General features: G+C 38.0%; 1 protein-coding gene and 1 long non-coding RNA gene across 3 annotated transcripts in view; one reads left to right on the top strand and one right to left on the bottom strand.

The window, feature by feature from the left end:
• Sol1 overlaps positions 1-20,732 on the bottom strand; it is a 556,981-nt gene that overhangs the window by 43,596 nt on the left and 492,653 nt on the right. Inside the window, exons 9-10 of the mRNA XM_076774500.1 lie at positions 17,214-17,400; positions 1,597-1,787 (exon numbers count right to left, since the gene is read on the bottom strand). Coding sequence (XP_076630615.1) covers positions 1,597-1,787; positions 17,214-17,400 — 378 coding nt within the window. The remainder of the gene's footprint in view (positions 1-1,596; positions 1,788-17,213; positions 17,401-20,732) is intronic.
• Positions 1-20,732, top strand: part of LOC143346425 (uncharacterized) — a 316,064-nt gene that overhangs the window by 135,641 nt on the left and 159,691 nt on the right. The gene's annotated exons all lie outside the window — the stretch shown is intronic.

The following is a 20,732-nucleotide window of genomic DNA, read 5'->3' as shown; positions in this document are numbered from 1 at the left end:
GAGGGACGAGAAGGCACCGACAGATAACGCAATGGGGTCGAATTTAAAAGCACCGGGGCAAAATCGTATGGGATTAAGCTACGGGTTACAAGTTCGGTCCATTGCGAATATTCCGCCCGACTGCGGAAGCGTTTTCATGCCGAAACTTTCCTCCCATTTGGTGGAAAACATTCGAAGATTGCAGTGTTTAGAACTCGAACGGAAAGGAGTCGGGAAAGGGACGATCCGGATATGGGTGGAAGGGTAAAGGACGTTTGGAATCCTTGCATAGCAAATTTACTGCCTGGAATTTCTTACTACGCGAATAAAAAAAATCTATAGCTACGTTTTTAGCTGGTAATTGCGAACTTTTGACACATTAAAAATTTATTTTGCGTTGAAGAAATAACAGTGACCACGTTTCGCTTTTTTGTCTTTCGTGTTATATCGTAATTAAAAATTGCCTGAGTATTACCGTGTTTTCATTCATGGCACTCTCATAAGAATAAAAATGGAAACTATACTCGGCTCAAAGAAGACCCTTCCTTTGCGTGAAAGCAGGAATTACTGCATATCGAAAACGTGTCCTCGACGAGCCACCGTACTTATACCCCAGAGGACTTTTTGTACCCGTTTTGTAGCGAGGTCTTCCTCAAACTATTGCAAACGTAAGAATATAATCTCGAGCTAAACTGGGAAAAAGTTTGCCTCTCACTTTTATCGAGCCCCGTGCCTCGAAGCTTTACATATTTCATGGGAGATTTTGTTCTTTTTCGCTTAACTAAACACTCGACACGATGCTTCGAGACACGTATGTACTTCAGTGGTGAGTTTAAAGACTATGATCGACGACGGTCGATTATTCGTTGAATTTCATGGTTGAAGTTGCCCACGTAGATTTCTGTCAACTTCTTCTATGCGTTTAAAGTATTTCCAATTCTCTTTCGGTAATGTTTATTTGTCAAAATTTGCTCGTCCATTAAAGAAGATCGTTCGAAATTGTGCTGCTGTTTCTGAGGTGCTATTATAAGTTTCACAACTTACAAAAGGTATTCTTCGAGCGTTCGGTATTGATTTTGTTCTCCTTCAAATGTGTTATTAAGTCCAACAATCTAAAAGATAAGTTCTTTTATTTCCGTGTCCAATCGGGAGACCAAAGTGAGACAGTCTTTCGAAGTTTGAAAATGATCATTCTACAAATTGCAAGCTTCAGCTTCCTACGTCTCGCGAATGAAACATATTTTTATATAAACAAAGATTCCTTCAAAATTTTATATAAACAAAGATTCCTTCCTTTAAAAGTGAGAAAGATGTCGAACGATCCCAAAAGTTAAATTACATAAAAATTGCACTTTCACAATTATAATTTCTACTTCTATATTATTCCTCAATCGATTAATGTTTAATATACCGATTGAATTCGAGACAAAAGGTGTCATTTGAAAGCGGGAATTACGGACAATAGCTTTTAATCTCGCGTTGTAAAGCTACTGTAATCTTCAGTTTGAAATCACAACGTTCACTGTAAACTCGGTCGATGTTGTAATTATCGAATAATCTCGGACAACGAGTGGCCAGAATCCTCTGGATTAAATTCAAATAGAACGTTGTACTCACTTTCTGTGAACGAATACACCGCTTTGAAACCCCGTGAGTGACGAGACGACGTGACACCGTGAAATTCCAAGGAAAGTCGTGGTCCGTTGCTCATGATAGGTCGTGGCGGCATTTCGCCGCAAAACGAATCAATTTTCTCCTTGTTCCCGTCTATGTGCACATACGCCTCTAACGAGTCCACGTTTTCGCACCTGAAATTACAAGAAACAGACGTCTGTCAGCGATACACTTGTTGCATTTTGTTAAGCGGCACGCGAAATTACATCGCTCGATGCTTCGAGTGATTCGATTAGCCCGCTACTGTTTTCATAAACACACGAAAACTATGGTGCAGTGTAATCGGGAGAATGGCCGCTACCGCCGCGTCCAATTAGCGTAATTAGATGAATTATCTATGAACCGAAACGACGAGACGCGCGCCAGTTTCGCTATTCTGAACAGTTTACGATTTCCTCGAACGAAATGGCACTAATACGAACCCCTACAAATTTAATATAAATCAATTATAACAGCCACACGTTGCATGTTGTATTTTCAAATTACGCGTTCGCGTTAATTTGATACAGTTTGCGATTATGAGGCAACATTAAATTCCTATTGATAATTACTTCTTGTGCAGAACGATTGCACAAACTGGGATGACTCTAACGTTCTTGTTTTTTAAAATATTAAAGCAGAAAAATTTGATCCTATATATACTTTTTTTTAACATTTCGATTCCTTTGTAAAACTTTTCTGTCTTAAAACGATCGAAGATCAGTTTGGACATCTCGCACACGTTCCAGTACCAATTTATTTATTTACAACGTGGTGAACTCGAAATTCTAATTAGGATTTGGTGCCTTACTATCGTATCGTAAACTCTCGTCTACAGCGAATTCGAACACATTCTGATCAGTAATGGGTTTTAGGTCTTGTGGGACGGGTTTCCCGAAATTAGGAACTTGTACGAGTATCCCAAATTGCATACTTGCGTTTCCCACGTAATAGTGGTTTACGAAACTAGCGTCGCAATTCGTACTTAGAATTCGGCGAGTTGTTAAAAAATTCGCTTGTGTCCCCTCCCACGTTCGTTCATAACTATCTTCGAGATCTCAAACAGACCGAAGGACAAACTTTCTTCGACTTTGTTACAATCGGCAGCTAAATCAGAACATGTACGAACTTCGATAGAACCGTTCTGTATCCTACTAGAACGTGATTGGACTTCGTTAGAACATCGAATCGCGAATATTTCCGGAGTGGAATACTTTTGGCACGCTCACGATGCAACTCACCAGTTTAATTCGATTAGACTAGAGTAGATTTTTCAAAATACAACGAGATTGTATCATAACATTTTTACGTATCCTTTAATCTCGATCAAAGTTAGCGACACCGATCCGCAGACGGTTAAAACTCCGTGAGGAAAGCCAACGTACGGAGTTTAATTAATAAACTTTGACGTTTTTTTTTTTTTTTTGCTTTTCTTTTTTTTTCTACCGGCACAGGATACAGGTTTGAACGTGCCGGGAAACTTTTGATTTTGCAGGTGAAATACACTCTGCGTGCTCGCGCCAAAGCAAGCGTAAATCGGCGTAATATTCTGAAATACTTCGCTAGAGTGCGGTATACAAATTACTTTTCGATACGCCAGCGAAACAGGCCAGTGGCGTTGTTTGATCGACCTTATTCATATGCATTCGCGATATCGCGTTTCGTTGTACACTTTCGCGCGTATATTCGCATAAATACGGGATTTGTTGAAAAACGTTGGATAACACTTCAGGGCTGCATTTGCAGGGCGACAACAATGAAACAAGTTTACATCAACGCGAGAAAGATAATGGGCGCGATCGTGGATGTCGTACGGATAACATATATCCATAAAGGAAAATTTATTTTAACATTTTGTGCACGCACAACATGTGTAAATACGACGTACTAGGATTACACTTTATTTTTTGACTTCGATTATTCATATTCATCACATATTTTTTTTGTAACTACATGTTCAATCACATATATGCTTTAGATTATAATGATAATATTATATTTTTGTTGTATCTGAAATGGGCTTTGCACGCGAGACGAACGCCGTAGGCAACGAAAATGTTTGGATTGTTGGTAAAAGATAGCAAGGAATCGAAACCTTTCTTCCAAGTTATCATATTGCTATTTTAAAAACATATAAACAAAGACATACTCGTTCTGAAAAGGAAAATTTAACATTGAAATTAAATTTATCTTTCATAGGTGGTGTGTTCTGAATATTTTTCATATTTAATACCCTTATATTCCTATACCCTTTGCGTATTTCGCCTTGTTTGAAAATAACTTTTGTTTCTACTTTAAACAAAAGACGTGGAAAGAGAAAAGTGTACCGTAACGTAAAGGGAAACAGCCAAAGTTGGACAAAGTAAGTTTTTTTTTTACTTTTAATAGTCGAAGTCATTCGTTAAAAAGTTACAAAGTAATTCTTATTTAAAAAGCAACAGCAATGCATTTCCTGCGTGGAAGTACCAAAGAAATCCTTTAATATCGAATAATTTAATTTGGCTCTCGAAGTATTGTGCGAAGAAGAACGAAAATAAACGAGATGGTAGTAATTGAAGTAATGACTAATAAAAGAAACAAAATTATGTGTACATCGCTCGCGAAATCACATCCACCGAGTGTACTTGCACCATCACATTCACCACGTGGATGATTGAGCAAATTATTCAGAATTCGCCAACATTGAAAAGGATGCGGCTGAAAAAGCAATCCTCTTAATCCGTACTCCACTTATTTTTGTACCAAATTACGGCCCCGGACTTGGCTGCCGACAGTAAAACACGAATTTGAAAATAGAGGAATGTTCAATTCGGTGATCTACAGCATAGAGACGGCAGCCTATTTACGGAGAAAGAATTTATTTACGGTCCGGCTAACTGAATCGGTTGAAGGGTCGTCACAGAACGAAAGATTACGGTCCGAATTTTTAATCAGTCTTATGAATAACGAAATACGGGCTCGCGTATAAACATTTTCAGTGTCGCGGAATTTATTTTTGAACCTGTCCGCGCTGTTGATTACAATCGTTTCGAAATATGCAACTTAAACCCGGGGGAAAAATAATTTATCGACAATACGAATAGCTGGATCGATAACAAACTCTGGATTTGAATACAGACACGTTCGCCGAGGGGTTTATAATAAACGTTACTCCTGTTAAAAATTTACGTTTCCGGGAGAGAGAACAAATTTTGTAACTTGTTTGAATATTCGATTAAATTATTTCGCTTGCGAAGAAAATTCTTTTTACGATCAGATGTAGTCAACAAATTCATCAAGAAAGAATCAAAATCAACAAATCTGACGTAGATCTTAAGATACAGTTCTCTTTTTTAAAATCTGAGAGATAAGATTTCTGCTTCGAACTAATTGTCTTCAAAGAGAGTTCTTTCGCTATTTAATTATAAATTAAATTTAAATAAATAGGTAAACCTCTGATTCAACATATCGGAAGAAACAATGGTTAATCGGAAGCAGTTTGGAAAAGATTTTGATATGTGTTTGATATTTCTGTGTCATTGCTTTAACAGTGATTGTTACTAAAATTCTTAAAGCAAAGGTATTTTAATTTTTTTTTTGTAGCTGGTAATCTCTATTTGCGAGCATGGAATAATGTTAAAGTGCCATTCTTATAGCATGGCCTCGATATAACACGATACGAAGCACGTCAAAGGAGCTCAGCCTCTATTACCTTCCACTACGGATGAAACTGAGACGTATTTTGATACCATCTGTACATTTATGTTTGAAAGTGATACTCTTGTATCGAACTATTCTAGGGAATGTCTTCTAACTATTTGAGACTACTGTCGAATCGATACTTGTTGAATACATAAAGTTTTGGTACGCGTTCAAATATCATTAAAGCGCGTTAGAAATAAATAGAGCAATTGTAACACTCGTTAATTGTATTATACGTTGCAAACTAGTGTATATTAGTATCTAAAATTATATATTACATAATTGAATGATTATAATACTATGGATTTCATAAATTAACAACAATCATGTGTGTTGATCAGTTCCCTCGGCTTTATCAAATATCATTGTTCCAATTTCGAAATTCGTTTAGCTTTGATAATTCTATATAATACGTTGATTCGCTCTAAATTAGAATATTCGAGTATAATTTGACGGCCCTCGCGGAATTAAGCGCATTAACGTAATTGAAAGGGGCCAACATAGTTTTCCAGATACTGCAGTTATTTTATACGATATCTAGTACATGAATTTAATCATGACTCTATCATATCGACGCGTTAGACATCAGAAGACATTTTTCCGATACTATTCCCTTGTATAGAATTATTAATGGCTACATCAACTGCTGTGTAATATCACAATTAATTTGTTTGAAGCTCGACGAAGATCATTGCATACTTATTCTATTCTTCGAACATAAAACTTGAGACCCAAACTCTTTTGTACCGATCCTTCTAGCGGATCATGTAATTAGACCGATAATCTCGCTACTTCTGTCGATTTCTTTCGTAGCTCCGTTAATTCTTTTAAATTATCTGTCCAAAGGGCTATTGATTCCTAACTTGTTCGAACTTATTATAATATTTGATTATCGTGAGATCTCCGACAAACGCAATATACATATTTCCTTCTAAACAGTTTATTACTTTCTAACTACTAACTCATCATTTTATAATCTACCCTAGACCATTTACATAAAATAAGGCATCAAGTTCTCTGATAGGAATACAACAGATTCTATGAGATTATGACAATTGCGATATTTCTTCAGAATTATATAAATTGCAAATTCATTTTGAATAAAGCGATTGTAAGATCGATCATTGAATCATTTCGTTGTAAGTTGAAATAATTTTGTTGTAAGTGATTTTTCTACACGATCACGAGTAACGAAGACATTCAGGCGATCCAGTTTACGTGGTCCAGCCTGGATTGCACGGCCATCGACGAGTTCGTTAAAACCGAACGGTCTGGCGCGTAGCGAAACAATGATTCAGAATCAGCGAACGTGCTCGTCGTGGAGCCACACTAAATTTTCGCGTACCAACGGGACCGCCGAACCGACTATAATAAGTACGAATGTTGCGTAAAGCCGGCGCGGACAAAAACGACGATACCAAAGATCTATAACTTCTTTCGCGGCGGTGAATTTATCATGCCGTCGAAGGAAGTGCGTTCGAAGATATATCGTCGAGCCTGAATTATTCCAAGTTTTTTTTTCTCCCCCGTTTAACGACACGATTTGTATGCACGGAACCGACGTTAAGGGTGCATTAATGGCGGGTGTTAAATTAAAGATAACGAATCGAACTAATTCCACCGGTGACCGGCCACTCCGTCTTTTTATCTCGCCCGGATACATGCTTCTTCGCCATGTTTGCTGATTTCTCTCTTAATTACCATCGATCTCATTTCGAAGAATACAGGACAGTGGATCGAACTCGGCTAAATCTGGCCAAAATATCGAAATAAAATGTTATTAAATACGTTTTCTAAATCTCCACTGTCTGATTGATAAACGTATTTACTGGGCGTTTTTTTTTTATAAATTTTACAATTTTAATTTTTAAGTCGATTGGTCTTAATCAGAAAAGTCCAGCAACCCTTTGCACTCTGAATTATATTTTAATTTTGTTACCAACACCTCCCAACGTTTTTAAGTGTCTTATTTGAAATTTACGTTAACTAAAAAGTAGGGAAATTTAAACAAATAGAGGAACAAACAAATTCAATTAAATATCTGTTGTATTTTGTAATTTTCAAGTGTATGATGTCTCTTTGATTTGCACTCGAAAAAATGTCGAGTCACATAGGAGTGCAAAGGGTTAAGAGTGGAGTTTTCAGTATGATACAAATAATAGTTTGAAGATTAAGCTTCAAAAGCAGCTAGACTATTTGTTGTAAAATATCTTTCGACATTCCCAACAACAGTGTATAAAATTCTCATTCATGGCCCTACCCGTAACACCATCAGCGATTTTACGTGTATGTAGTTATCTGAAGAATGTTAGGAAGGAATGTTCAAGGTAATAAAAAGCTCCTATGAATAGTTCGCCCGAAAATGTTCACGCGAGATTCTACACGGTGTATTCAAGGGCGAATCTAAAAGCCTTGCTTCGAGGGGGGAGAAATATGTGCAAGAATATTTTCCAACCTTCTTTTCCACGATTTCACATTCCTCTAAAACTTATTAATACTTTTGCATGGTCAAAAACATTTACAGAATATAACACATATTCTTAAAACTTTCTATCGTTACAAGCACTAAAACGAAATTCAAAATCATTCGGTAAAGTTCTTAATTTACTATTACCCCCAGAAAAAATAATAATCAATACTATTCTATATGTTTCATATATCAATACTTCTTCAACTTTTTATGTTGCTTTCATTATTTCGATGATGTCAGGGCTTATGAATATGAATATTTTCGATTTACATGACGTTTCGTTTTCAGACAATATTAACGCGTGCTTAAAACTTGGTGGTTGCTCGATGGGCGGTGAATATTGGTCAGGTCTTCAAGATTTTCGTCGCGATCACGTGCAGCCCGGAGTTCGCCCCTCGAAGTAGGACGAAATGCTCGATGAAAATTCTCGATAATAACGTGCCGATGAATCCCGTGTTAAACAGTTTCACGCGCTCGTGCTCAGAGCTTCGTCTCTCTTGACGAACAACTCCGGTCGCGACGTTCGTCGATAATATCTGCCGTAAATTACGACCAGCCTTCGATCCAATTTATTCGTGGCGCGGAGCAGTGCGTTAACATATTCGAGGAAGTTTGCGACTTAGGCGGCACGGCGTAGAGGGAAGGCATAGAAGGAAATTTGCTTCCGCTTGTGCAAGAAGCTTAGATCGACGACTCTCGCTCTCCACTCTTTTTCCATTTCTCATAAAATTTAATTCCTTAACCGTGGCTACGTCTGTATTCGGAAATTCTATAGATACGTTGCACGTAAGACGATTTTTAAAATTTGACGTAAACTATGTGCGATATGTGCGACATGAATGTGCGAGGAACATTGTATCAACATTCTTTTTTTCATTTGTGCGCTCATAAACTGCTGTGCTTCGTCGAAAGTTAAGAGATTTTATGGTACACGTTTCTACCTTAACCATTCTCTGAAACACTGTTTGTTATTAGCAATTTTTACATGTCCTAATGAAGTTGTATAAAATTGGCATAAAATATCCAAAAGTAGAAAGTCCAAACTTTGAAATGCTTTCTTCTCATCAAATTTCAATAAATATTAACGAAATTATGAGAGTCCAAAGAATGAGAAAATTTCATAATAGAATAAAATCTAAAACAGAATCTACGTGCCCTAGTAAATTTTCCATTTTGTTCTCTGTGTTTGCTTCCAACGGAGAAAGAATATCTCGAGGCAATGAATAATTAACACATTATCTTTTTCATAAATTTCTCTTATACTTCTTTTTTTGATCCTTTATTTCGATTTTTCGGACTTTTTTTAATTTTTTATATTATTTTTAATGAAAGACGTAAAAAAGAAACATTTGGAAATATTGGTATAATTAATGCGATATTAGAAATTGGTTTTTGAAGGGCCAGTCAGGTGTAAAAGGTTAAGAAAAAAAAGCGTTCAGAATTCCTATCATCCTTCCGACAAGTAAAATGCGCCTTCAAAGTTTGGCTACCAATTTATAAAGCTCTTGTACGTCCCCTGCAGTTGTGTCTCCTGTCTGTTTCTGTCTTTCGCGTCGAATCGTTTCGCGGGTTCCCGTACTTACCTGCGTACGCACGTCAGCAGAACGCGTGGCGTAAAACATATTCAATGGGAAAACTTTTCATTTCCCCGACAAAAGAAGCTTCACCTGGGGGACCACCGTGCATTTCCATTCGCTACTGATTTCACGTCCTGTTAGAAACACAGAAATCAAGATGCATTTTTCCCGTGCACGACGGCCACGCGCGATGCCAACGGTCCCCTACCTACGCGTATTGTCCAATTTCATATTCAACACTCGCGACACTGGCGCATAACTTTCAGCAATAACTCGACGCCGGCCAGACATTCTTCAATCGTGACCTTCGTTTTTACGTCGTGGGACTTCTAGCGCTGAAATTCCGCGCTGCTTTCTCGCTCTTCTGCTTTCCGTTGCCCTGACCCCTCCCACCCCAAGGCTTCGTTACTACTTTTTTCCCACCCTTCGCTTTGTTTCCCAGCACTCGTTACTTGCTCCGAGAAATATTGCTCTCCCGTTGCTCGGAGGCTCGCTTAAAACCCCCGGGAAGAACTAAGTCGCGCGACCAATCGAGGGTTGTCAGGCCCCTTTGGAACACTGCCATTCAAGTTGCTAAGGAAACTAATTTTAAAGTAAAACATTTTGCCTAACCCGTTTACCGCGAGTACTTTATTTACTGGACGCTCTTTCCGGGGAAACGTTTCTTTCGCCTACTACTAACGTTTATTTAAACGTCGCGAGATTTTTGCTGCACGAAATTGCGAATTTCATTGTATTTATGCTTGTAACAATTTTTGCGATCTATTGTTTAGAACTGCAATTAAAATTCTGCGCGATTCTGAAGTTTTCGTTGAATCTGAATAACATTTGAACGAACAAAAAATATGAGAAATGCAGTTTCTTTAAAGTCGTTTTGCGCCAGTGCGACTTTATTTTTGCAAAATCTCAAATCCTATGAATGTCTCTAAGTATCAGTCTAAAATTCAATTATAATTTAATTTAAATATGGAGTAGAAGTTTTGTTAGTTTCACCAACTATACAATGAATCGTCGTTCTTCGTCCTTTGACGTTTCCAGTCTATCATATTCCCTTTTTTGACCGATGATGGTCGGTCCCCCGGTACATGCACGCTTTGTGTATATGCCGCGCGTGTTTCGGGTCCCGTTTATTTTCGTTTCAACTTCCGCGTCTGTGTTGCACTGTTCTGTCGACAGCTCATCCCGTAAACTAACACGTCTCGGCCTAGTTTTAACAAGCGAATGTACAATTTTCGACTCGCAGCGAAGTGGAGTATTCGAACGAATGGCACCGTATAAAGAATATTATTGCGTGCGCGTTCGTGTAACGCGACGTGCACGAGCGACTGTGTGCACCGTGGCGCACGAAATGAATGCACGTCGAGCGTATGAATGTTGGGGCGTGTGTGACGTTCAAGGAAAATTTCGACCAATCCATTCGGATGATTGGAAGGAAAACTGGACAGGAAAATCAGATGTTGGTCGCGACCTCTTCCTATTCTATTCACCGAAATCCCCTCCTGCATTTGAATGCACTGCGCCGCGTGCATGCTCGACGTATGCAAACTGAAAACACTTGAGGCACATTTTTAATGAAAATCTTTTCCTGCCAGCTGAACGATCTTAACGCTAAATCTACCACGACCGGTAAAATTTTTAAAATTTCATTTGGAATTAGCGCCATTCAATTTCACGACTTTTCTTATAGTATACGTACAAAGAATTTTAGCTTATTCACTTCTATTCTTATTGTTTGTTTTACTGAGAAAGATATGTAATCTGTCTTGCCTAGCACGTCCGGTCGTTTATATTTTTTTGTAAAAAAATTGGATAAGATTTGATATAAAATTCTGGTTAGTTTCCGATGTAAGTAGAAAATGTATAGCAAAGATGATTCAGTTTCACTTGAGGATTTCGTTACTCTGAAATTGGCAGGTTATTAAAAGAAATGAAACTTTAGACGCATGCAGTTCCGAAATACTCGTGATCTATCCATAATTGAGCCATCATTAGAAGCGGGGAATCTTCCCCTTTAAAATGGCTTTTGGTTTTTGTCGATCCGACTTTCCGTTTTCGAGATATCGTCGTGTAAAGGAAAGTGTATTTTTTTAATTTGGTTATCTCTGTCTCCGTCTGACGCGTCGCGCCGGACCTCTCTTTCTCGTACGTGACTCGTGACCGAGTGACCTAGTTACTACGAGCACGTGCGGTCAACGACCTTGCAAAGGCCGTAGTAAGAAAGTAAACAAACGCTTCGGACCCTTATATCCCCGTAATTAACCACCGCATCGACTTGAAATTAAAATCGTTATATCTCCGGAACTAATAAAGCTATCTACTTGTTCGAACGCTTGTTTTAAAGGGCATTTCATCCTCTACCCGATGACTATACCACCTACTATAATTTATACTCCCCTATATGTTTAATTTGGAATTTATTTTGACTGTATGCACTCAAAGAAGTTTTAGCAATTCCTATCAATTAAATTGTTTATTTAACCGAAAATGAACACTTAAAATGTGTGTTAAATATTTTTTATGGAGCCATCTCGTCTGTAAACTTCATAGATATCGACATGTCACACTCAAGGGATGTTCCTCGTAAGCGAAGAGCGGTCTTTTCTCCCTAGTAACTTGAAACATAAGAGTATGCAAAGTGAGTGAGTATAGCGAATGATGGTCAACTCGTTGCTCTATTGTGCAAATTCCAGTGCTCACTGGCCGACAGTTTTCTCCGGGTTGGAACCTGCATAACCGGGGGCAACCCATGATGGAGAAATCTGTGAATGCACATAGCGTGTACTTGTACACGCCTCGAGCCTTCTCAACCAACCGCAGATCCTGAAAACAGGGCAGGCCTCATAACGTGATCACTTTAGACTGTTCTATTGTTAGTGAACCAATTGAAACTTATTGTGATAGTGTATGTAACGTTTAAAGAGGCTTTTAGAGTATCTCAAAATCTTTTGTGAAATACTCTTAATCCATGGTATCGATTTATATCCGCACAGGGGCTTATCTCCCCTTCGCATAGACTTTCTAAACTATATTAAACGGGAAATTATATCGTTGCTAAAACCTCTCGCGTTACATCCTTCGATAAATTATACTCTCGTAATAAGAAACATTCGCCTCAAGTTATGAATATAATTTTCACGATATCATATTCCATGTAATGGCGTCTACCAAAGGGGCTTACTTAATGCATTAACGAGTTCGTAACAGCTGCCTCGATTATTAACAGCGCCGTAATTATGTGAACGAAGTTGATATTAGAAGGATTTACGGATCGCGAACGAGTCGGCTACGCTTCCTTCTTTTGCGTGTCTGGTTAAAATTTCGTTATTTATCGACGACGGTAGCGCGCGAACAACGTTGTTGCACGTGATTATTTCAATTTTCCTGTTACGCGGCAGGAACAATTATGCGACCAGGGAAACACTACTCCAGTGACCGCACGATGAAACGTACCGGCGGCAATTAAACAGCGTTTAAGGCCAAGCACGTGGAAAATGAACGAGGAGATGACCGATCGCAATTGCTGTTGTCAGGGGAGCATTGTGTTATAGACAGATTCCTGGAATACCGTTTAGATGTTTCCCTTCGATTACCGTCGCCCCCTTTCTTCCGTCCAGCTAACATCTCGTCCATTCTTGACAGACAATTCGTGAAAACGTTCGTACAACCGATAATCTTTTTATTTAATTCAACCAAGACTTCGCAATGGTATCGTTTATATTCGTTTAAAGTATAATTCCAATGTTCGTTCGCGAAGATCTAACTTCGAGATTACATCAAGATTACAAAGAGTCTATTCTTCTATTTTAAAATTGATTTTTTGTTTTATAGAAATGCGAATTAATTTCTTTTTCAAAAATCTCGACTCATATTCATGATTTTCTGACAAACCATTCTTGAGATATAAAGCAAAACAGAGGCCAACATACATATTGCTATATTTATTTAGGATGAGAAACAGCGTGGCTCGTACATCATGTAATTAATCAATTTTTCACAATAATCTTGGATCCCGTTTCAAAGGTTATCGACGAACGTCGGTGCAGTGTGATATTCACAATATATTTTTTGTCCAAATAAACCCATAAATTTTCGATAGAGATTAAATCGAAGCTCCCGTGCTGGCCACTGGAAAACCTCGAATCTCTGCAAATACAACCGGATTTGAATTGATTTTACAGTATTCTGGGGATTCTGTGTCGTCGAAAAATTATTTTACCATAAGGACACGGTATAGCACATTTCACCACTTTCGACAAATGGTATTGTAAAATATAGGTTTTCGATATCCAGTGTCAGGAAATGATATTTTTACCTTTGCTTTCAATTTAATGATATTTCATAACATTTCCATTAATCGGTAGTCTAAATTTCGTAATCGAGTAGATTAAACATTCTGTAATTATTACATGCTACGGTACTTCCGGTGCAATCGAAAGTCGCGTGAAACAATGGCAAATGGATGCAAAAGGTATTCGTCTCGCTGCAATTGCGTCGAAACGATACTGGAATTGGGGAAATATCATTTTGTCGGTCGTATTTTCGCAGTTTCGTTATTTTTCGTTCAGATTTGATTGCTTTCATTTGTCGTTACGAGTCGTTGTTGAGGTGACAAGCAAACCCGATCAGTACGTACGCGCATTGTCAGGATACGTGGAGCCCTTTAGAAACATTACACACGCGTGTAGGTGAAATCGATCGCAACTGTCCGTTCCCGTGCTTTTCACAAGGACAAGCAGAATTCCAGGAACGTCCGATCCTCGTCGTCGGACAACGGAACGAACTCGTCGATCAATCGGCACACTAATGGTGGAATTTGGGCACACCACTCGATGCACTCCGTGCAAATTGTATTTGAAGGTACGTCAAGCAGAACTCAGGATCGCGTTTGCCAAATTCTACATCGCCTTTTGATTGCACACTGAACGGTTGGAAATGACGCACGCACGGATCGTCTGTTCTTTCTGTCCCCCATCTTGTGCAAAAAGTATTTGCACGAGAAAATAAAAAAGAATCGTGACAACGGTGATCGGAATTCGAATCGTTCCATTGCGGTTAGATTGTTTTAACAATTGAGTTATCCCTGGTCGATCGACCCTCTTTATCCTTTGTCTTAAGTGGTCAATCTGATCCAACACAAATTTTCTTATATTATCAATCAGGATTTTAGAGTAACTGTTAGCAAAAGAATGTCGATATCTTTTTAGAAATATATATATATTATCCTATTGTTTTGACTGGTTTCAGTGGAAATATTATAGTTTCAACTGCGTCTCGGGAATTCTAGTTTTCGACTGGTTAATTTTAGAAATTACCAAACGGGTTAGTACCAATACAAAAATCGCTCGGTTGATACAAGTTTAAGCTGACTAGTTTAAGCCAGTATTAGCGAAACATCCTCGCCACTGAAATCAGTTCTCGGTGAAAACTAGTTTCAACTGGGGAAAACATAATATCCTCAATGGTCGTACAGCCACAATTATTCGAAGATATGAATTTTTAAACAAAAGACGACCGGTGCTTGTGCATGTATAATTCAGATTACGGATCGGCAACACACAGGATACCTCTCATGATTTTCTAACCAACAGCGAACATGTTAAATTTTCAAACGACACACCACAACCTACGGTGAACGTTGCCGCGAATACTTTAGTACAGCAACCTAGACGATTCTATTCTGGTACTCTAAACGATAAATTTTCGTTAGAAATTATTTGATCCTCGAACAGCAATTTTGACAAACTGATTTCACGCGATACTAATTTTGAAACTAACTCTCGTCGTTAGAACATAGATTAAAATTATCAAGCCGTTGGAATAGGTCATTTCTATTTTATCGTTTCAGTGAGATGTCCAATCGTAATTTCATAATCGTTTTAATAAAGTCATTTATACTACTATGAAAATTTTAGCGACCCTCTCTATACCAATGTAAGGATAATTTGACGTAATAAAACTCTTCCACGCGAATAGAGTCCATTTCCATTTTATTGTCTTTTTATGCATATTTCGAATTAAAAGTGATAAACCAAGTCGTCGAGGTTTTATCGATTATTCAGGACACTTTTGGTCCGATGGTTTACTAGTTCGTCTCGATGACATTTCTTTTTTAAATAAAAATAGAATATAAATTATAAACTATAGGTTATAATTCCGAGAATCGCTTAGCTTCTCCCGCATGGAGGGTTTAAGGTGCATAAAAGAACAGTAAAATGGAAACAGACTGTGTTCGCGTTAAAGTGTTTTATTATCTGCAAATCTGTGAGCGCACCTTGCTTAAATCAATAACAGTATCGCTAAAATTGTTCCAGAGTTACGAACGATACCATTAGAACGATTATGAGATCTGCCGATTTTGATTGTAGACCTCATTGAAACAATATAACGTGAGAACGATCTCGAGAGACCTCGAGTATAGAAAGCGATCGATTTGGCGTGGAATAGCCCTTGGCTAAATCCATGAACCGCGAATGTATTTGTAATATTGTTCATTGAACGCAAAGTACATAGAATTCAAGGTAGAATATATCATTTTTATAAAGTCACTCTGAGGTTTTCAATCAACAGTTGTCTTTAATTTTTGTAAACTTATCTAATTGTATGCTGATGCATACAGCACTCGTTAACTAGATTAAAACCATTTTAAATTCGTTAAATCTGTTCCAACACATTTCTTTTCGACGGTCGAACAAATTTTTATTCGTCTAATGTAGACGCGTTGTAAGTTTACTGTTTGACTCGACGATTCTATGAACGAACCGTGAAGTCATCAGGAAATATAATTACGCGAATAACCCTAACATTATCGCAGCAGCATTAAGGATGAAACTTTTTTGCATTCTGTATCGCGATACTGTTGTTTAACTTTTTACGTCAGGAAAGGATGTTGTTTAAAGTAGTGGCCCGAATGGAAACTGGGGCAGAAAGAAGAATTATCGTGATACTTTCGTATTACTTTGCAGGATGAGTGCAGTATATATTATGCCAAGAATTAATTGCAAGAGATTAAACACGAGTTATACGGCTTTCTTCTGTACTGTTTCGTACAATTGACTTCGACTTAATTCCTCGTAAAGCGTGCTACTTGGTTTTAATTTAAGAATAAACTGAAATCTAATTTATGATGTTGCTAATTGCAAAACATTTTGTTTATATTATTATCTTGTAATTATAATTAGATTTATCGTATTCAAAAATTATAATCCTATAACAATTAGATGTAATCTTCGTAAATTATTAGGTTACAATTTCCATAGTTTTGAATGTGAAATGTTCATGAATAACAGGTGCTTTTGAAGTTAAAGACAACAGAAAATACGAACTTTAATATTTTACAATTGTGAAGTAATTAAACTTCGAAGTATTCCTCGCGTGGATTTTCCAATATTTCATATTTTCAAAGTTCACGTAGATTTAATTTCATTCATTTGATATATTATACGTACGCGTATATTTTATCGTTACCTTTAATCCTGACACAAAAGTTTATCTTTTTGGGGGGTTTTTTTTTTGGTTTATTTTCAGGTTTGCCCGCGGCGTTCCGTCATTTTGCTTTCACACATTCGATCAGAATTTATTGCTGTGTGTCGAAGGACATAATACCGAAAGTGTATAGAATTATTTTTGTCAGCCACTGAGATACGTATTCTCGTTTTCGAAGTAACATTTTCATCGCAGGTTATAAACGAATCGATTCACTTTAATAATTTTAGTTTATAGATAAATATCCCAACGCATTCGAAACTTTCTCATTGATTTTTAACTTCGAATAAAATACGTGAAACAACAGTACGTGTGAAATGGAAGCGGCGAAGGAAGAAAAATAGAAATCGTAATAAAAATAATCGACTCACTCTTTCGCCCCGTTCGACGTATAATACAAATTCAAATCCTGGAATATCACTTGGACCCGTTCCTTTCCTCGTCCTTGGAAGTCATATGTACAGCGCGTCCTGGATGGATAAGGATTTGGATATCCTGGCGACGTGACCACTCCCGTTTTCGTCGAGTCGCTGTTGAAAACCACGTCGCACAGTGACGCTGCAAGAAAAGAATAAAAAAAAAAAGTACAGTGACAACAATAAAGTGGCGCATTCGCACAATAAATAGAAAAAAGAACGTTTTACAGGGATAATTAATTAACGCCCGAACGGTGAAAAAACGGTGGCCAATTAAATTGCAGCAGACGTCCCCTCTCGTTAGCACGCGCACATTTTGAGACAGTGACAAGTCGTTTCGATTCTTCCGGGTTTTGAACACGACCACGCGCAGCTCTGTTCGAAATAATTTTGAAATATTCGGGCAAGTTAAAAAATTGAAATAATTATAATTCGTCGACGTTAAAGTACGTTCGGTTAAAACGAAAACAGGTTTGAATAAATCCTAACAAGTTTCATTCTTCGTTGAATACGAAAGGGATATCAAATAAAAATAGCGAAGATCGAGCACAGCTATGTTTACCTTGAATCATTTTAGCTTCTATAATTTTGCTTATATTTTAAATTTCAATGACATAGTATAGGAGTTCAGCAACGTATATTTATTGAATTTGAATCTCTTTAAGTTTATTACTTTGAATAAACTTTGAATATTGATAGAATTTTAATAATTGAAGAATTGGTATTCTAACTGACCTGTATGCTTCGCTTTTTATTAAATAGTAAAGTGTTATATCCCATGAAAATCGATCCTAATAGATCGAAGATGGTCTAAGGATAGCAATTGAACAAGGATACTAGCGAATCATCAATACTAATATTTTTTCGATTGTTTTGAAAATGGAAATCTATCTTGCAATAGGCGAACGAATTGATTGTCCTATGGAATTCAAGTGCTGCGCGTTGCTTTGGGCGTTGATGATGCTGTGTAATTATTGCTGGTTGCAGATGATCACGAGTGAGGATCAGGTTAAGACCACTAGGGCTAAGTTTGGTAATACAACTCTGAGTATTTCGGACGTCCAACATCGATATATTCCAGCAAATCCAGTTTCTATCATCGTATTCATAATCCTGATGGAGTCTCTGATTGCGAGTCTAGTACTGATAATCACGGTAACCAGGACAAGCAGCCATTGACTGTCCATCCACGAATTCTGAGGTAAACCTTAATCCAAATAAACCTGCAATTTACATGTCTCTATCTATATACAAATACCGTGACTCCTTCGGTTGCGTTTCCAATATCTTCCGAACAGGGTCAAACTCTTTCCCAATACCGTATCGAAGATCACACAAGTGTATAATAGCAATCGAGGGGTCGGTCGAGCGCTTGTGAGAGCGTGACCCCTCTGGTGGCGAGCATGGGAGGCGACGCCACAGTTTTATTAAAATCAGAGATTAACATCTAGGTATAGTGCTTCGTAAAATTGTTTTTAGTTAGTTCAATGGTACTGTGTCAAATTAAAAATTGTTTCACACGGATCACGCTATCAAAGAAATTAAGGGCAATTAGTTGAAGGGCAATAAAATTCATAGAATTAGAACTTTTACCGAATAATCACCTCCAGACAAATACGCAGTTTATTTTTTGGACCGTGAACCCGACTAAAGCTATACAAATGTGAAGCTCAAGGTTATATCCGTACGAATTTCCGTGTCCAACCTCACTGTCTGCGAACAAACTTACAAACTGCCAGCAGTTGCGCGTCTCCGGTCGAAAGTTTCTCAAACGTTATTCGCGAGACCGTCGTCGGGTAGACAGCCACGAATTATCGAGCGCGACTTTAAACAGTCGATACGCCGTTAATTACGGAATAGAAAGAGTATTAATTTATTGTTAGCCCGGTTCATCGGGCTGTTTGCGTAATTGGTTTGTCATCATGCGACGCGTGAAACGCAGACGTTTCAAAGGCAGGTGCGCGACACGCGAAGTCGACCGTGTCGCGGGCCAACGTAAAGTTTCAAACTCGTCTGTATTTAATAACGCGAACGTAGAAAGGCTTCACGGCAGTCTGCATTCCGGGGCTCAAAGTGATGCTCCATGTACGAGGTGTTTCTTAAAATTGGTAGTGGCCACCAGAAAATGATCGTTCGAAGATACTAAAATGTGAAATAAAATTATTCGTGGCTTTGTTTCTTTGGTTTCGTAAAAATAAAGGCTCTTTTTGGTAGATTCCAATGAATTCAAAATATTATAGAAAGATTAATTTTGTCAGTATCGTGTGTATACATTTGTTTCCATAGCCTCCTTTCCTTAATATATTCTTTTTTATCAGCTTGTTTGTTATTGCATTGATGCGCTGTCGCAGAGATGAAGCACGCTTGCAAATCAGCAGGAGAAAAATCGCACTTTTAAAGAAACCGTCGCGAGGAGGTTCTTTAATGCTTGAAAGCCGAGAGATACGATATGACAAGGATTTACTGCATGGAAACTGAAAAGGTGAAGCGATACGGACGATAGCTCATGAATGTTGCATGAGTGTTTGGATTACAGTACTACGAGCATGCATGTATCTTGATATCGTGTTCAAGATTATTAGCATATCGAAAATATTGTTTGTATTCGTGCGCCCCTGTTTAAACCAACTCCGACCGCTTTTTCTTCCCTGGAACGGGTATCACTCGTGACACTTTGAATAATGACGTTAGCAGCGTGCGTCGAAGAAATCTTCGACTTTGAACGAGCATTCGCGACGCACGAAACATGGATTTTCACGATAACAGGACCAACATCGATGATTTATAACGTCAAAATCACCTCGTACGATCCATTCGTGTCAGTTTGGAAAATTATTGCGAATCGAATTCGACGAAAATGGACTTGGAACGTGTTCGTAAAACTCGAAAAATAATTTAATATTTAATGCTGAGTAGCAACGAATTTTTATTCTAAAACCATAAATCTACATAAGTTTGTAGAGAGTACGAAGATCGTGGTTTCACGATACTCGAACGAGAGCATACAAATTTTTCAAACGAAATAGGAAAGTGGGTAGCCTTGGTATATCTGGTTATCGACACAAGGGTTGAATTTTCCTGTGGATTTCCAGCGTTTCAAAGGTTCCGCGAATTCTTTTGGCCGATTTCCACGCAGATAGAGGGCTACGTAAGACAAAACCACGCGATACAATCGTCTCGTGTCCGCGATTACTTTACGAGAGAAATTAGCGAACCAGGTGCCTTCGAATAAAATGGCGGCGAACGTCAAAGCCCGACGAATCCGTCTTAATTAAATAAACGCTTTTGCCCGGGGAATAGTACGATTCGCGAATTTCAGTTTACCTTTCGCGTTTTGTGTAGTTTCTGTCCGACGATATGAAAAATCGTACCGAAATTAACGCGCACTTCTCTTTCACTTAACGCGAAAGAGCCCCCGCGGGTTATAATTCATGGTAATTTGAGTTGACCCATTTCGCAGCCAGTTTTAACGGC

Source organism: Colletes latitarsis, chromosome 10, assembly GCF_051014445.1.
Source record: "Colletes latitarsis isolate SP2378_abdomen chromosome 10, iyColLati1, whole genome shotgun sequence".
NCBI classification, from domain to species: domain Eukaryota; kingdom Metazoa; phylum Arthropoda; class Insecta; order Hymenoptera; family Colletidae; genus Colletes; species Colletes latitarsis.
The sequence above is the reverse complement of the archived record's forward strand: the minus strand, read 5'-3'. Positions and strand labels throughout refer to the sequence as shown.